We start from the raw sequence: 15945 nt of genomic DNA on the forward strand, positions 1-15945 counted from the left end.
TTATGAAAACAGCCATTTCCTCTCATAGTTCAATTTAATATCATGCAGGTTTTCTGTGCACATCAAGTAATATTTGTTTGTTCTTGTGCACTTCTGCTATTTTCGCTGTTGGAGGACCCGACCATCTTTATTGACTTAGACTTTTCTAAGATGAGCTTCTGTCTCTCTAAGGTATGGAGTTTAATAACTTGGTCAAAACCCATGTAATATACGATTTCTCTTCATGTGGCGGCACAGCTTGCCTCGTGCACCAAGCAGGGCAGGAGGCAGTTAACTCCCAAGTTAATTTAGCTTTGGGCTGAAGTGTTATACATAAACAGCAATCAAAATGCATGCCTTCGAGGGGGCTGAGTTAAGGTTATCAGTGCTGTCTTTACACTCTCATTTTCTGCCATTAGAGTGTTTAATCCTGCAGTTGCTAATGTTCTTGTAATGGCATTGCTGTGCCTATCTAAAGACCACAGAGGGGAGGGAAGAGGAATGAATTTTGGTTTGCAGAGCTGGCCCTGGGCTCATCTCTATGGCTTGACCCATCCCACCAGTGCTGCAGTAGGTGGCTTCTCACCGCCATGGTCAGTTGTGGGTCAGTGTTCATCCCAGTTGATGACAACCATGGCACGTTGGACCACCCCTGGGACCTCTTGCTGCTTCCTTGCATCAGACGTGCATGTGTGCCCAGGGAGATCTTCCTTAGTGGTGCGGTGTAGGAGCTGAGCAAATGATAAGTGAGAATATAATCCATGCAGAGCATAAACCTAGACACAACCCTTGGAAGCTAAGCTTGCACTTAGGTGTTATGATGGATCTGGGTGAAGAGGGCAACTTGCAGAAGAGGGAGAGGATGGATAACTGTCACATTAACTCCAGGTTTTCCCTGTGCTGTATCAGCTGGGCAGAAGCCGTCTTCCCTGTCTTGTTCCTTGAGAGCTAAAGTGCTTTTACAGGCATTTCTCATCAGTAGGAAGTAGAGACTCTGCTTTGGAAAGTGCCACCCCTAAAGGGACTGCAGAGAGCAAGAGCAGGAAGAGAAGCTCTGATTGCTGGAGCCATGGCCCTGGACAGGGGCCAGCCCTGACTGAAGGAGCATCTCTCTGAAGATGCTTCACTTGCTCATTGAAGTTGGGAATTCGATGAACTATTAAGACCCTTGTTCATCTTTGCCTGTGTTTAATTGCCTCCTTACATCCTTCTGAATAGGGGCCCTTGCTCTGCCATACCACAGGGGCACAGCAAACTCCTTAGGAAGGGTTTTGTTACGGGATTTTTAAGTTTTCTCTCATCCAGACCTCTCTTGATGGAAACCCTGGTGCCAACCCTTGTGCAGATGTGTCTTGTCCTATCCCTGGTGATCTCAGTCTTGTCATCGTGCTGCTGGGAGCTGCTCCTCTCAGGGGATCAGTACCAAGGCACCGACTGGCTCCAGTACCGGAGCACGAGATGCTGCACTCACAGCCCAGCAGATAGCTGGATGTTTTATTGTTCTTATTTATACAGAGTTTAAGCAGAGAAACTCCTGTCTGGGGGAGGACTTGGTGGCTGAGATCTCTTGTATGGTTCTTGGGGTTTGCTTATCCCTTGTAGAGTGATCATCCCTCAGGGGGAGGGCTGGCAGCAAGGAGAGGTGCTGCTTAGGGGGACCGGTGGCACCTTCCCATGTGGGTTATCACAGCTCTTGGGTTATCACAGATCTGGATGCAGCCAGATCTACCTGCATGGGACTTGCTGTAGGAAGGGAAAGAGATGGGCCAAGGCAGCACTGTGTGTGGTTTGGAGACGGCATCGAGGACCACTGGACCATACCATGCCCTGGTGGTAACTCTGCAGCTTGCTTTTGCACTGAGGGTCCAGGATGAGGAAGAACATCCTGTGTGAGATGCCCATGGGGTCACAGCATGGGCTTTATGTGGCTGAAGGACATGAGGTTGGATTCACCCTCATCAGACTGTAGGTGGATGATGGATGAAGAGGCAGTTTCTCCTCCAGGAGCTCAGGAACCTTTCGCAAAGGATAAATCAATGCAGGGCTTCCTCAGGATGCAGACAAGACCCTGAGGCCTTGATAGCTTCATTATGGGAAGTTGGTGGTCATGGCCATTGGAGGGATGGGGTGACTTGTGTTGATCATTGGTGGCTTTTGTCACACAGCTGGCGCTCAGGGCATTGCCACTACCCTGGGACACACACAGCAGGTACACGGTGTACTGTGTGGTGGCAGGAGACAGCCCATGAGGCCAGCATGGGAGCACCTAGGTCCCCTCTGCTCCCCATGGGGACTCCAGGGCAGTGGTGACAGGGGACATGGTCCTTGCCAAACATGGAACTGGTGGCCAGCACAGTAACACCCGGCCAGGAGACACTGTTTGAAGCTGCCTTTGCTGCCCCAGTGAGGGGATTCAGACCATGGAGCTTGAGCTGGTGACTGGAGGAAAGGCTTTGCATCCCTGCAGCAGGGAAGGAGGAGGGACCCTCCAGTGCTCCCAGCTCAGAGCAGCCTGGTAACCCTGGAGATGGCTCTGCACTCACCCAGAAGAGAGGGGCTTTGTGCTGCAGCCCCTGTGTGAACACTGCTGCAGTCAGGGCTGTGCTCAACGGCTGCCTCTGTTCACTGAAAAATGCCTGGTGCTGGCTTGCTGCCTCTGCAGACCCTTGTTCCTCCCATGCTGTGGTGTGTGGAGGGAGGAGAAGCAAGAGGTGATGTTGGGGTACGGATGGGATGGGACAGGGGCTCTGCAGGGAGGACAACCCAGCTGGGCTGTGGAGCCAAAGGTGGCAGGGATGTGATGCTGCAGCTTTGTGGCTTGCTGGCAATGAGTCTGTGATGAGATTTGGTGTAAGGTGAGGGGAGCAGGGCAAGATGGAGAGCAGTGCTGTGGGTGCTGCTGCCTTCTCATGGCCTCAGCTCTCCCCTCATCCTTCCATGTACCTGCCCTTGTCACATGAATAACATCCTCTGAGCCTCTCTCTAGAGCTTTGGTGTTGCATTTCCTGCTTTATGCATCTTCTCTATGTAACAGCAGAGGTGTTGCCCCCCTCCCAGTGCTTTTCTTAATAACACATCGAAGTATAACATGGGACCTCCAGGGCTGAGCACCAGGACCTGCTCTCACTTAAACTGAGCTAGCAGTGATCCTGTCTTTTGGACTACCCATGGACAGTCCAAACAATCTATGTGTTATGAATTCAAAAGAAAAGGAAGGACCACACACACCTGTGTACTGTGGGCAGGGTGTGGGTTGGTGGCTGCATGAATAGGATGCTTGTCAGAGCAGTTTGTAGGTCCTGAATCATTTGTTCTTCAGCAGCAGCTGAACACTGCACGGAGGCGTGTGCAGGACCTGTGGAAACTGCATCCAGTTGTCAAGCTTGGTTACATGCGTGTATTTTGGTCTTAAGCTCAGGCTGAATCCTAACTTAGCCTGAGCAATGCTGAGCAGATAACGGCACCCGTGTTGGAAGTCCACGGGATTTAGGAGCTGTGAACAAAGGATTTGTCGCTTTTTGGCTTTTGGGGTTTTGGTTTTTTTTAGCGACGTGTTGAAATCTGCTCTTTAGGAAATGTGCTTACTCTAAAGAGGGATTAGACGTATGGGAACCCCTTTTTCTCCCACTTCAAATGGCTTTATAAGGCATTTCTTTGTCTGTGGCGATAAGGTTTGCTGGCTCAGCATCTCACCCAGGGAGGGTGGGGAGAGACTGAAAGTAACCAAGTAGCTCAGGAGGCCAGAGAAGGAGGGTGGATGCTGCTGTGGAAAGAGCAAAAGCTCATGAAAAACCTGTAAGAGCACAGCAGGTTCTGCTGAGGTACTTTGGAAACCCCACTAATTGTCTGCTCGTGGTTCTAGATACAGAAATAGATCCTAAACCATCTGTCCTGAAGAGATGGAGCCCCAGCTCCTCAATAGTGCTTATCTGATTCCGTGTTGGGAGCCTTCCTATCCAACTCCTACACTCTGCCAAACAGGTGCCTATCTCCCTGGAAAAGCTGTGGAAAGCTGCTTCGGAGCCCTCCTGGTGAGGGGCTGGTACCTGTGCTCTGGAAGGCATTCCCTAATATCCCACCTCTCAATCTGCACCCAGCTGGTGCCACTGTTTGCCCTCTCGAAATCAACCTCCCACTAAAGCCTCAAGCACCAGCCGAGGCTGTTGAAACTCTGGGATTGGAGTCGATACAATCAATATTTCTGCAGGCTGATGGAGTTGCTCTTCCCGACACCAAACTGATGGAGCGGTAAGCAAACAACCGGACGAAACCAACCCTCCCACACCATGGGAATGGGATTCACCACCAGCACCTCCAGTTATGGGGTAACTGGGCTGTTTGGTGCCAACCTCTCTAATGCTTTCCCCTTCCTTGCTGTAACCTCTGTCGCAGCAGCTGAGCACAAGCCGGTGCCCCAGCACTCCGGCTTTGCTTCGCAAGCACTTTGGGACGTCTCTCGTTTGCAGAGCACATATTTGTTATGCAAAGAGCACCAGGAATTAATGATCCACAGCAGGGCTGGGGAAACTTGCGTGGTAAGCACCCAAGGAAAAAATAACTTTCCTGGCTTTAAAGCCACTGATGGAGCCATTAGAACCCGTGTTTTCCTGCAGCCAGGCAGCCCCAGCCCCCAGGCACTGCTGAGCCAGAGCAGGGCGAGTGCCACCATCCCTCTTCCAACTCCTTCCCTTCGGAGGAGCAATGTTCCTGCCGCTCCCGTTATGAATCATGAGGTTAGCAGCTTTTGACAGATCATAAATCAGTGCTTGGAAGTCGCTGGGACAAATCCCAGGACATTTAATCTTTAATATTAGACGTGTTTAAGGCAGTGAATATTTCATGAAGGTGCTGTTGCATTTTAGCACATCATTAGCTGTCTCTTCCCCCACTCCCCCTTTCTTTTCTTCTTTTGCTGCCTTTCCATTTCCAGGCGTCTCTTCCTTAAAAATCTCGGCAGTTGAACCCCTGTCTCGCTCCCTCCTGACAGTAAAGCTCTTTACTGTAATCCCTGTGAGGCATTTTAAGAACTTGCTTAGGATCCTGATGAGCACACAGGTACCCGCCAGTCTGCATTACCACTATGATGGGGGTACCCCACTCATCCCCTGCAGGTCCCCATCACTGCTGCTGGTGTTTACTGCTCAGCCTGCTGCACCATCAGGCAGGATGGGGAGAGGAGGGGAAGGGGGGAACGAACACCAGCAGCAGCTTGTAACAGAAACTCCACGTGCAAATCCAATTAATCTTTTGATTTTGCTGTTTCTTGCTCCGGGTTATGTATTTTTATGGAACACGGAATCAATTTGGGCCAAGCACGATGTGATTTCTGGTGCAGGAAATGTCTTTTCTTGCTGTCAATAGGAGTGAGACAGCACGCAGAGAGTGGTGGGGAGTGGGGCTGAGAGCCCCTTAGCTGTGGGATGCGGGCATGGTGTGAGTGCTGCCCATGGAGGATGGAGGTCGGGGGGTTCTGCATCCCCCTGTGGGAGTCTGGGCTGCAGCAGACCCTGTTGTGCTGTCCTGCTGCGAGGTGGCAGGAGCAAAGATGGGAAGTGGATGAGACCAGGATGGGTTGGGGCCATCCCTGTCTCCAGAAGAGCATTAGTTTCTTGCAGCTTTCTGCATCTCATCTCCTTCTCAGCATCTCCTGGAGGTTTCAGAAGAGTCCAGAGTGCTCCAGATCCATGGCAATTACCAGCAATGGCTGTGAACAAGCAGAGATGGGCAGGTTGCTTATGTACCTCTGGGGCAGAGAGATCTCATCTTCTCCTCTTCTCTTACAGGAGAGTGCAGCTGCCATGAAGGTTATGCCCCAGACCCCGTCCATCGCCACTTGTGTGTGCGCAGCGACTGGGGACACAGCGAAGGGTGAGTGGAGATAGGATGCTGTGTTGGCTCTGTCCTGGCTCCCACATTGGTGAGCAGCTCAATTCTCCTCCCCACCATCACTGGCACCAAAGACCCAGGATCGGGCTGTGCTGCTTCCCTTGCCCAGGGATGTGCCACAGTTATCTTTCCCTCTCTGCTTTCCAGGCCGTGGCCATACACGACACTGGAGCGGGGATACGACCTGGTCACAGGAGAGCAGGCGCCAGAGAAGATACTCAGGTGCGTCAAAGGAGGGTTCAGCTTGGACATTTGAGAGGAGAGCCAGTGAGGACATCCCAGTGGATGCTTCTGGCTCTGTCTTGTTATGCTGGCTGGGGGACACAAGTGTCATTTACCTTTGACAGACCTGAAAGATGTGTCCGTATTCTGCAGACACAGAAGGTTTTCCCTCTCATCCCCATAGCCAGGCACAGCAACAGCAAGGACAATGTGCACAGAAAGACCCCTTTTGCTGAAATGAAGGGCTTGACCATTCCCATATTCTCCCTGTCATATCTTTAGCTGTCCACAGAATCATAGAATCCCAAACTGATTTGGGTTGGAAGGGACCTTAAAGCTCCTCCAGCCCCAACCCCTGCCACGGGCAGAGACACCTTCCACTGGAGCAGCTTGCTCCAAGCTCCTGTGTCCAACCTGGCCTTGAACACTGCCAGGGATGGGGCAGCCACAGCTTCTCTGGGCACCCTGTGCCGCGCTCAGCACCCTCACAGGGAAGAATTAGCTCTCAGTCAGCATCTCTGCCTTAATCTCCCCTCTTTTAGCTTACAGCCATTCCCTCTTGTCCTGTCTCTACAGGCCCTTGTCCAAAGCGCTTCTTCAGGTTTCTTGCAGCCCCTTTAGGCACTGAAGCTGCTCTAAGGTCTCTCTGGACCCTTTTCTTCTCTAGGCTGAACCACCCCAGCTCTCTCAGCCTGTCTCATTTGTCTTTCAGGACAAGACCAAATGGCTAACTTACACCATGGTGCCACCACTGCTGTGACTTCCAAGTGGTCTGATGCAGAAGAGTGGCCACCATTTGTTGTGGACAGTCTGTTCCTATATGACACGTTTCTCCTTATATATATTTGTCTTTATATAGGTCCACCTATAGTTTGGGTCAAGGCCTGTGGCTGCCTGTCAGTAAGAGCTTCGTGGTACCCCCTGTGGAGCTTTCCATCAATCCTCTTGCCAGCTGCAAGACAGATGTTCTGGTGACAGAAGATCCAGCAGATGTCAGGTAGGAAGCAGATTTCCTCCTTTTCCTCATGCTTGAGTGCCTACACTGCTCTTTAAATTGTCATTGAGGATGCAGCAATTTCCATGATGATAAGTCTGATTAGTTTTGTTCCAGTAAGAAATGTGATGTGATAGCACTCTGGGCTCTTTTGGTCCTGATGGGTTTAGGTTAGGCCTGTGTATATGGCTCTGAAGCCTGCCAATCCAGGCAAGTAGATTGGTATGAACCTGTGGCAAGGCGGATTTGAAGTGACCTGAATCTAATGTCAGATTGGATAGCTTAAATTGATGCATTTACCAGGATTGAGGTGCTGTCATCTTTCAGAAACTCATACGTGTATCACATCTGTCTGAATCTTAGTTGTCTGCTGTGGTGCTTGTGAAGAGCCAAGGTCAGAGGACTACAAGGATTCAATTCCTAAGATATTTAGTGTGTATATCCCTCTCATTAAATAGAGGATGTGACTGTTGGGTGCCAGGGAGAATCTGTGATCCCTCCTTCGCTTCCTTCCTTCTCGCTGCCTTCTCTCATTGACTCAAGACACAGTTTCCAGACCTGCAGATCCTTGTCTGTGTTATGAATCATCTCCCTGGGTGCCAGCAGGATCCTTATGTCCCTCAGTCCTTTCTGTCTTTTCCCAGAGCAATGGGATGGTGGATTTCCATTCTGTCCCATCATCTTGGCAGGGCTACTGTTGGAGCAAGTGCTTATGGCAGAGCCAGGGCTGGCATCCAAGAGGTCCTCACTTCCAAGGGTGTTTCTGTGGCCCATTAATGCTGTAGAAAGAGACTGATGGTACATACCTATCACAGTTTGGCTCCCTTCAGAGTGTTGTTTTTCCTGTCTGTGGAAAACTATTGCTTTCCATATGAGAAGGTGATGGGTCCCCTGCCTTTATGTTAACGTTTTCCAAGCCAAAATGCCAGGAGAACATTATTTCTTTCTTGCCTCCTCACATCTTCATTTAAAGTAGCAAAAGTAGAGGCTGGGAAGCTTGCTTTCTGCTCCAGCACGGTGATTGTGTCTTAGCACTGATCCCTGTGTCTCGATTGGGATGGATGAATACCAGGCAGAGGAGGGGTGTTTCTGGCACAGAGGCTGTTGCCTGCTCCCTTTATAAATGGAATCTGAGCTGAGAATTCCAGGTATAAATATTGGAGTGACCCAGGTAGAGTAAGGGAGGCGAGTTCACGACTCTTGTATCTTACATACAGTGGATGCTGAATTATTAAAACCTTAATAAACGTAATACTAAATATTTGATGTTGAATTATGGAAGGGTTCACAGATACAGTGAAAACTGAAAAGCAATCTATTATTTCTGCATTAGAAATTAAACTGCTTCTCAAGCAGGGATCAGGCTGTAAGCCTGGGGTCCGAGCTCTAGGATGGGTGGAAACCAGGGTGGTACTGCCTGTTCAGGTCCACTGAATGTGGTGAGCAGGGATGCTGCTGTGTTTGGTGGTCATAGACATCGTGTGGGCTTGTGTCTGTTGTGCTTTCACACAATGAGAAAGGTACTTTTAGAGCTGTTTGTCTTGCACCCTCTTCACTTTGCCTCTCTGGACTGAGACAACTCTTGGTAGCTTCTCAAGGGAGTATTAATATAGAAGTTTTAGTGGTTCAGATGTCCAGATGATGACCCCATAATGTCAGACCTACCACTGGAGATGAGCACATGCTGTCTGTTATGTAGGTGTCCAAACACAGCCATCCCTCTGCATGGGGGGACCTATTCCCAGGGCTATCCCATTATCTGTCCTTCCATGCTGGCAGCTTCTGTAGCACTTGAGCTTTAACGCATCCCGATGTCAAGGGGCAGATCCTGAGCTGCATTACACCAGCTTCAACACGGCCGCATCTCAGCACCTCCAGTGCCCTGTTTGCTGTCCTGTGATGATGCGATGGCAGCTCAGTCCTGTATTTCTTCTGTGTCTCTAATAACAAGTGTGCTGCATTCCTCCAGACCTTTCATTAGTCTGACACCTCTTGGCACCAGGGTCACTTGTCTTGATGAGTTTAATGGAGGGAAATTGCAGCAAGCCTGGTTTGGAGAAAACAAGTGATGAAGTCTTTACAGCTCAGAGGGTTAAAGGTTCAAACGTGGTCTTGTGTTTTTATGAAGGTGCTTGATGCTGTAGCAGGGCAGGTGGGGCTCTGCCTTTCAGCAGCTCTCTGGAGAAGCACTGGCTGCATGCGGCTTCCCTGGAGGGATGCTCTTCTCCATGATGCTGTTCTGTGTGTGCTTCACTGCTGAGCAATGTAATGACATGTACCAGTGCTGTATTGGATGGGAACGAAGGGTCCATACCTTCTCCTACTGCAGCCAAGCTGAGAAACTTCCTGCAGACAGGAGCCAAAAGACCTGCTGCAAACACCCCATCAGGGATGCTCCTGCATGTGCTGGGGCTTGCGTGGGATGGGACTTTGCATACAGAACTTGTTGATGGAGGTTTTAGGGCTGTGTGTCATAAATGAAGCACGAGGGTGCTTAGAGTCAATGAAACTTGTATGTGTAATTGATCAGTAGCCATAGAGAGCATCCCCTCCTCGACCCCAGACTCCGATATTCCACATGATGATCACATCAGTCACACATCTGGGATCATGGCAGCTACACTCATGGCTATGTCTTTGGTCATAGGATGTTGGTCAGCAGTGCAGAAGGGCTCTCACCATGTTGGGGAGCCTCTGGTTTGGGCTGGAGGCCAGGTCCCAAGCTGGGTAGCTTGTCCCAGCTGCACATCCCCTGCCAGGACAAGAAATACCTTCAATTCCCACCTTTTCCTGCTTGTTTTCCAGATCCCTCTTTGTTTCCCATTCCATATTGCTTCTTCCTTCTCCCTTACCTGTATTTTGCCCATAACCTGGTGGCAAACACAGTAATCCATATGTATTTTTAAACAAATTGCTGTTAGATGTTTAATCCTTCCCACTGGCCTTCTCTGGACTCTTTGCCACCTCTCTTTGGCCCTTTAGGAGGTACCACTTGTCCTGTGGGACCAGGAATCACTATAATTGTGGCAGTTTATGCTGTTCAGCTTATAGGGAGAACCTGCACCCCTGGGTCCCACCACTGCCAGAGCTGAGCATTCCTGCAGGGGATAGTAAAAGCATCCCTGCAGGGAGATAATAGGAACATCCCTGCAGGGGACAGTGAAAGCATCCCTGCAGGGTGTAATAGAAGCATCCCTCCAAGGGATAATAGAGGCATCCCTTTGGGCAGAGCTGGCTGCTGGGGATGGAGTGGAGAGATAACCTGAGGAGCAGAGTGTGGCTCTAGAAAGTGCCTGCGGTCCTGGTTCATGATGCCACCTTCTCTGCAGAAGAAGTTGCTAATTCCTCGTGAGCAGCTATAAATCAGAGGCACGAGCCTCAGCTGCTGCCTGACATGACATACAGCTCTATCGTTATGGCAACCATAGAAACAAATAAAAGCCTTGCCTTTGCTTGACAAGGCTTTGAGATGTCCTGATGGAGAGAAAAGTGTTCAGCGGCAGAATGAATTCTCTTGAACTCGCTGTCGATTCATCTTCGTTTTGCTCCCAAGTGAGCCCCTTTGCTCTCGGAATTCTTTGCCCAAGTACAATCGACTGGATTTTTTATGGGGTTTTATATTTGTTTGTTATTTCATTTCCAGTTCTCTCAGTGGCAGAGCTTTGTGCTCGTACACATCCTGTCTTGTGTTGAAGATGCATTCCATCCGTGTCTGTATGCATCCTGTCTCTTGTCGGGAACAGGAGCTGGGCTTTTGCTCCTTGCCTGTGGCTTTCCCTGGCTTGGCCATGACATGTCTTTCTTACAGGGGTCTGCAGTGTTTTGCATTGATTTGGGTACTCATGATTTACTAGTGAGTGCTGAGAATGACGACGTGAGGCTGCCTGTAAGTTAAGGAGTATAAAAAGTGAGGTGGATGAGAAAGGCAAAAGGAATCTGGGCCAGGAGAGGAGAAGCAGCTTTGCTGTGGCCACACTGCAGCAACAGAGCTCATCTACCCTGCACCTTATCTGCAGGAGTGCAGGAGAATGGATGCTGCTGCAGGTGAGCATCATGGAGGCTCAGGAGTTGGGCTGGGCTGGTCCCAAAGGGCACCATGCTGATGGGCACAAACATTGTCCACTCTTCTTGACATTCAGTGCAGCAGATGCTGTGGAAACTTGGTCTTTTTTCCCCCCTTTTCTTTGGACCAGACCAGGCTGTGATTTCTGGATGCTCAACGCAGGAGGAAGCCCCTTTCTTGGGCTGTTGCTCAGTGGGTACCTGGGTTGCTGCCTGCACTTGCTGTTTCAGTGCCAATAAAGTGCCTGTGAGCGGAGGCAGTCAGTGATGAATGGATGGCTTCAAAGATGAAGCAAATTGATCGTTGCATCACCAAGCACAACTTACTCATTTCTGAGTAATTCATTACCTTAGACATCACAGAGACACTGTCATCCCCATGGATAACATCCCTGCTGCTCTGACCTGGGCTTCTTAGCACCCTAACATGCTGTTGTCTAGCAAAATGTGGTGGAGAAGCAGCTTGCAGTGCTTACACTGGGATAAAGTCAGCCTTTGTCCTCATCCTCTGTTGGATAAGGGCAGATGCTTTACATAGAAGCAGCCATCAGCCCCTGCTCTGCATCTGTCAACTTAGCATCATCCTGGCTGCTTATTGGGATTTTTCCTGCTCCCTGCATCCCACTTTGATTTATGAGAGTGGGTGAGAAGCATCAGGTACATCTCACTTGGCTATGAGGTGACTAAATGGAGACAGAATCTTGCAGGAGCCGCCAAAGGGTGTGAGCAGTAGAATGAGAGGAATTACGTGAGTGATGTGATGGGGAAATAGGGGTGGAAAGGAAATCTTGAGCTGAAATCACCCAGGGAGTATCTAAGGTAGGTCAGAATTGAAATGCAGATCAGCCAGCACTGCTGGGAGGCTGGAGGGACCTCACTGCCCTCACCTTGTCTCTTGCTGGTCAATCACCAGCTGTGGGTGATTTTTCATGCCTAGGATCCAAGGGACGTTTCACCCTTCCTTCTTCAGGGGTGGTTAATAGCTCCTGCTATGGTAATGCTGAGTTTAACTCTCTCCATGCTCTGAACCCACTGCAGTTTTGAGGTCTTGATGCTGGGCTATAGAGCTGCCCAGGGAATGATGAAACCTCTTAGGGATGCAGTGGGTGTGAATTTGGACCTGGCTCTCAGATCCATCATAGGGAGCAATAGCTACAAGTTTGGCAGCTGAGCAATTGCTGTTCCTCTCATCACGGTGCCTCAGAGCCCAGGAGGGAAAAACAACCCAAAGAATGAACAGATTTTGTTTGTATATTTATTGAGACAATTATAAAAGCCCCAACACCCACCAAATACACAGATGCCGTCTCATTCCCAGATTTCTTTTAATGTCTCTGGGATCCACCATCACAACTAAGGGGTTGGCAGTGGTCTCTGTCTGCCTGAGATGTGCTGCTGTAGCTGGGTGTCCATCCATCCAGCTGCTGGAGCAGGATCCTGCCAGCACTGAGACAAGCAATGAGAGGAGGGTTTGGAGAGGGGACTTGAAACCACCGTGCTGCTGTGTGTGCTTTGCTGAAAGGCTGATGCAAAGCAGCAAAATCAAACCTTGGGTTTCTTCAATGAAAGGAGCTCTCCCATCCTTATTTGATGGTGTTATTTGTTTTGCTGTCCCTGCCTTTGTTTTCTGTTAAATATCGGCTGGAGTATGCTTTGTAGCTGCCTGTTCAAAGAGCAGTCCCACGGCCCCTCTCTTTATACAGCCTCTCTCTACTATTTTTCCTCAATTACATTTTTTCCCTCACTATTTGAGTTTTATTACCTTTGCCTTTGTGTGCATCTCCTGCCTGTGATGGGAACTAGAAGGTTTGCAGGCAGGAGAGGGACCAGGTTCATCCACTGGCCCTGTCTCTGTGGCAGCAGGGTGGTGGGACAGGGGGGACCAGTGCCAGGCTTGGAACAGGGAACTTCTGCTCTCCTCCTCTCCTTCCTTCTGTGCTGGGGAGGGAGCTGTGGTGCTTTTTGGTGGGGATGGAGACCGCGGTGTCACACCAGCGCTGTAGAGCCTGGGGAAGTATGCTCGGTGTCCCTGCCCTCTCCCAGCAACTTTATCCTTAAGGCCCTGAGATGCTCCAGGATAGCGTAGGATAATGGCCCCAGTCCAATGCGGATGCACAGCTGTCCTTCAGCTTCGCTATGCAACTTTGGGGATGCGGATCCATGCTAATACCTTTCTTCAGCTATTTCTTAATGCAGCTTAGTGGAAAGAGCTGGCATCATTCACCGAGTTCTGGTGAGATTTCAGTTGCCTAAAACTCTCCTGACATGGACTGAGTCTGCTCCTCCCTTGTTGTTTTCATCTCCTGTACCTGCCATTGGATTACTTCACCCAGATGGGAATGCAGGTGGACATGAACAAGGGAGCTTTGTCCTTTTGCTTTAAGGACACCGTGAGAAGACACCATTCCTTGCAAGCTTGGAAAGGACTCTTGAGGAAGAAGTTTATTTTCATGGGGATTTGGGGATTGCTGAAGGGAAGAGAAGGATGACAAGTTGCTGCAGATGAACACTGCTCTCCCCATGGAGGGACAAGGGAAGGCAGCTCTGTGCCAACCAGACACAACCAGACAAAACCAAAGGACAAAACTCCCATTCACCTTCCATGCAGGGCAAGCAGTTGCCTGTTGCAGCAGTGACCACACGAGCTGCTGAACCCACAAGCCAGGGCTGCTGCACTCTCCAAAGACAAATGAAGTTCATTAGTTTCAGCTCCTGCTCCTGAGCAGCGGGGACCGGGGTGATGTTTCCATCAGCTCCGATGGACTCGGTACAGTGCCCCACCGCCACGGCTGCTGCTCCCGTGGGATTTGCTCCATTCCGGGATGTCACCCCAGCTCCTAGGGTGATTTATTAGGACAAAATGCCCTCTATTCCTCTCATTGGCCTTGGGATAGACAAGAGAGCCATTGGTGCAGTGCTTTCCAGGCAGCTCAGATTAGCTTTGCTCATGCTGTGCTGGTCCTTCTCACTCCATGCAGTTTCCAGAGGCAGGAAGGATGCTCTGCAGGCTCTCTCTGCTCCCCTGACAACCAAAGGAGGAAAACCAGCTCAGAATGAGGCTAGAAGCACCAAAATGCTCAGTGCATGGTTTAGAATCAGTGTTGCACAGTGCAGGGGATGGCATTTCCTGTCTGGCTCATAAAACCTTTCTGTGCTTTGCAACCAGACTGTGGTCAGATCATCTGCCCTGTGCCTCTGCCCTGGCCAGGTTTGGCATCATTGCTCCTTTCCATCTCTTTAGTTGTTGCTTACTCAGCTTCTTCTCTGCTCTAGATGTTTATAAGCATCTGTGAGGTCTTTTTCTGGTCTCCCCAAATGGGACTTCTGGCAATAGAGTGAAAAGGAAAAGTTTCCCCCCCTTTTCCCTGTTTAAAGCCAGAGGTCCAGTGGGTGGTGATGCTTTCCTGAGCACTACACCAGAGTGTGTTAAGCAGCATATTGTTTTGAAGGACTAAATCAAAGAGAGTTTTGGAAGCAGGGCTGGGAAGTGAGCGGGGAGAGGTGGGGAAATGAGCAAAACCAAGAAAATTAGGTGAAGCCTTGCAAAAAAATAATCCCATCTTGGGAATTGCCCTGCTTTCACTGCCTGAAGAATTACTGTGCCATAATCAATTCAGCTCTAGACGCTTCCTGCGGTGGTTTTGATATAATGAGGTGCTATTGGCTGCAACCAAGTGCCTTTTATCATAGCGCAGATGGGTGCAGTTAAGGACCCGCTGCCACACTGTGCTGCAGGCTCCGGCGGGGCTGAGCCATGCTGGTGCTGCCAGGGGTGGAGGCAGGGAATCATAGAATGGTTTGGGTTGGAAAGGACCTTAGGATCATGCAGTTCCAACCCCTGCCATGGGCAGGGACACCTCACACTAAATCATGGCACCCAAGGCTCTGTCCAACCTGGCCTTGAACACTGCCAGGGATGTGCCAGGCTTTGAACACAACCACTCCTCTGGGGACCCTGTGCCATCGCCTCAGCACCCTCACAGGGAAGAGCTTCTGCCTTATCTCCAACCTGAGCTTCCCCTGTTTCAGTCTGAACCCATCACCCCTTGTCCTATCACTACAGTCCCTGATGAATAGTCCCTCTCCAGCATCCTTGTAGCCTCCTTCAGACACTGGAAGCTGCTCTGAGGTCTCCATGCAGCTTCTCTTCTCCAGGGATGGAGGGATGGCGACAACAGTGTTTATGGACCACACAGCCCTTATGTATTTCATAGAATGTATGTTTCCCCTCTTCTGGAGGAAATGGAAGTGACTGGTATTGAGCAGGCATTGGAAGGCAGACACATGGTGGGGTGAAGGGGCCCCAGTTGCACTGGGTTGTTTCCAGTTCTGTTGGCACTGGGTTTGGGGTGAGAACATGTTCATGTCTCCTGCAAACAGGAGATCTGGTTGTTGCACTCCAGTTCCTCGTAGCATCACATAGCCAAGTTGCTCAGTGTTGTTTTGCCTTATACTTAAGGCAAAACTGGCTCAGGCTGGGGTAGTACCCTTGATGCTGTTCACCCTCCTGGCTGGTGGCTCTGTGTTGGATGTCCCCTGTCACTGCCTCTCCACGTCCATCCCTGCTGGGCTTTCTCCCAGCAGCAGCTCATCGGGAGCTGTGCTGAACCCAGCAGAACACACAATTAAACACCGGATAGTACTTCCCTACTGCTGCGGAGGGCTTAAAATGACATAAATGAAGAAGCTGAGAGTTAAGGCAGGATACTGTGTAAATATGCACTGAGCTTTTGTGGTGAGAAGTCTCTTTATTCAGTTCAGTTCAGTCCACAGTCCCTTTTTAGTTGGTTTATTTTAATCAG

The 15945-nt window shown here is 50.1% G+C and overlaps 1 protein-coding gene across 2 annotated transcripts in view; it reads left to right on the plus strand.

Annotated features, from left to right (window-relative positions):
• ASTN2 (astrotactin 2) overlaps positions 1-15945 on the plus strand; it is a 328524-nt gene that overhangs the window by 138888 nt on the left and 173691 nt on the right. For both annotated transcript variants that reach the window (XM_034067350.1, XM_034067351.1), the window contains 3 exons: positions 5763-5847; positions 6013-6087; positions 6947-7084. In XM_034067350.1, the coding sequence (XP_033923241.1) occupies positions 5763-5847; positions 6013-6087; positions 6947-7084 (298 nt within the window). The remainder of the gene's footprint in view (positions 1-5762; positions 5848-6012; positions 6088-6946; positions 7085-15945) is intronic.

The sequence above is a fragment of the Melopsittacus undulatus genome, chromosome 11 (assembly GCF_012275295.1).
Source record: "Melopsittacus undulatus isolate bMelUnd1 chromosome 11, bMelUnd1.mat.Z, whole genome shotgun sequence".
NCBI classification, from domain to species: Eukaryota; Metazoa; Chordata; class Aves; order Psittaciformes; family Psittaculidae; genus Melopsittacus; species Melopsittacus undulatus.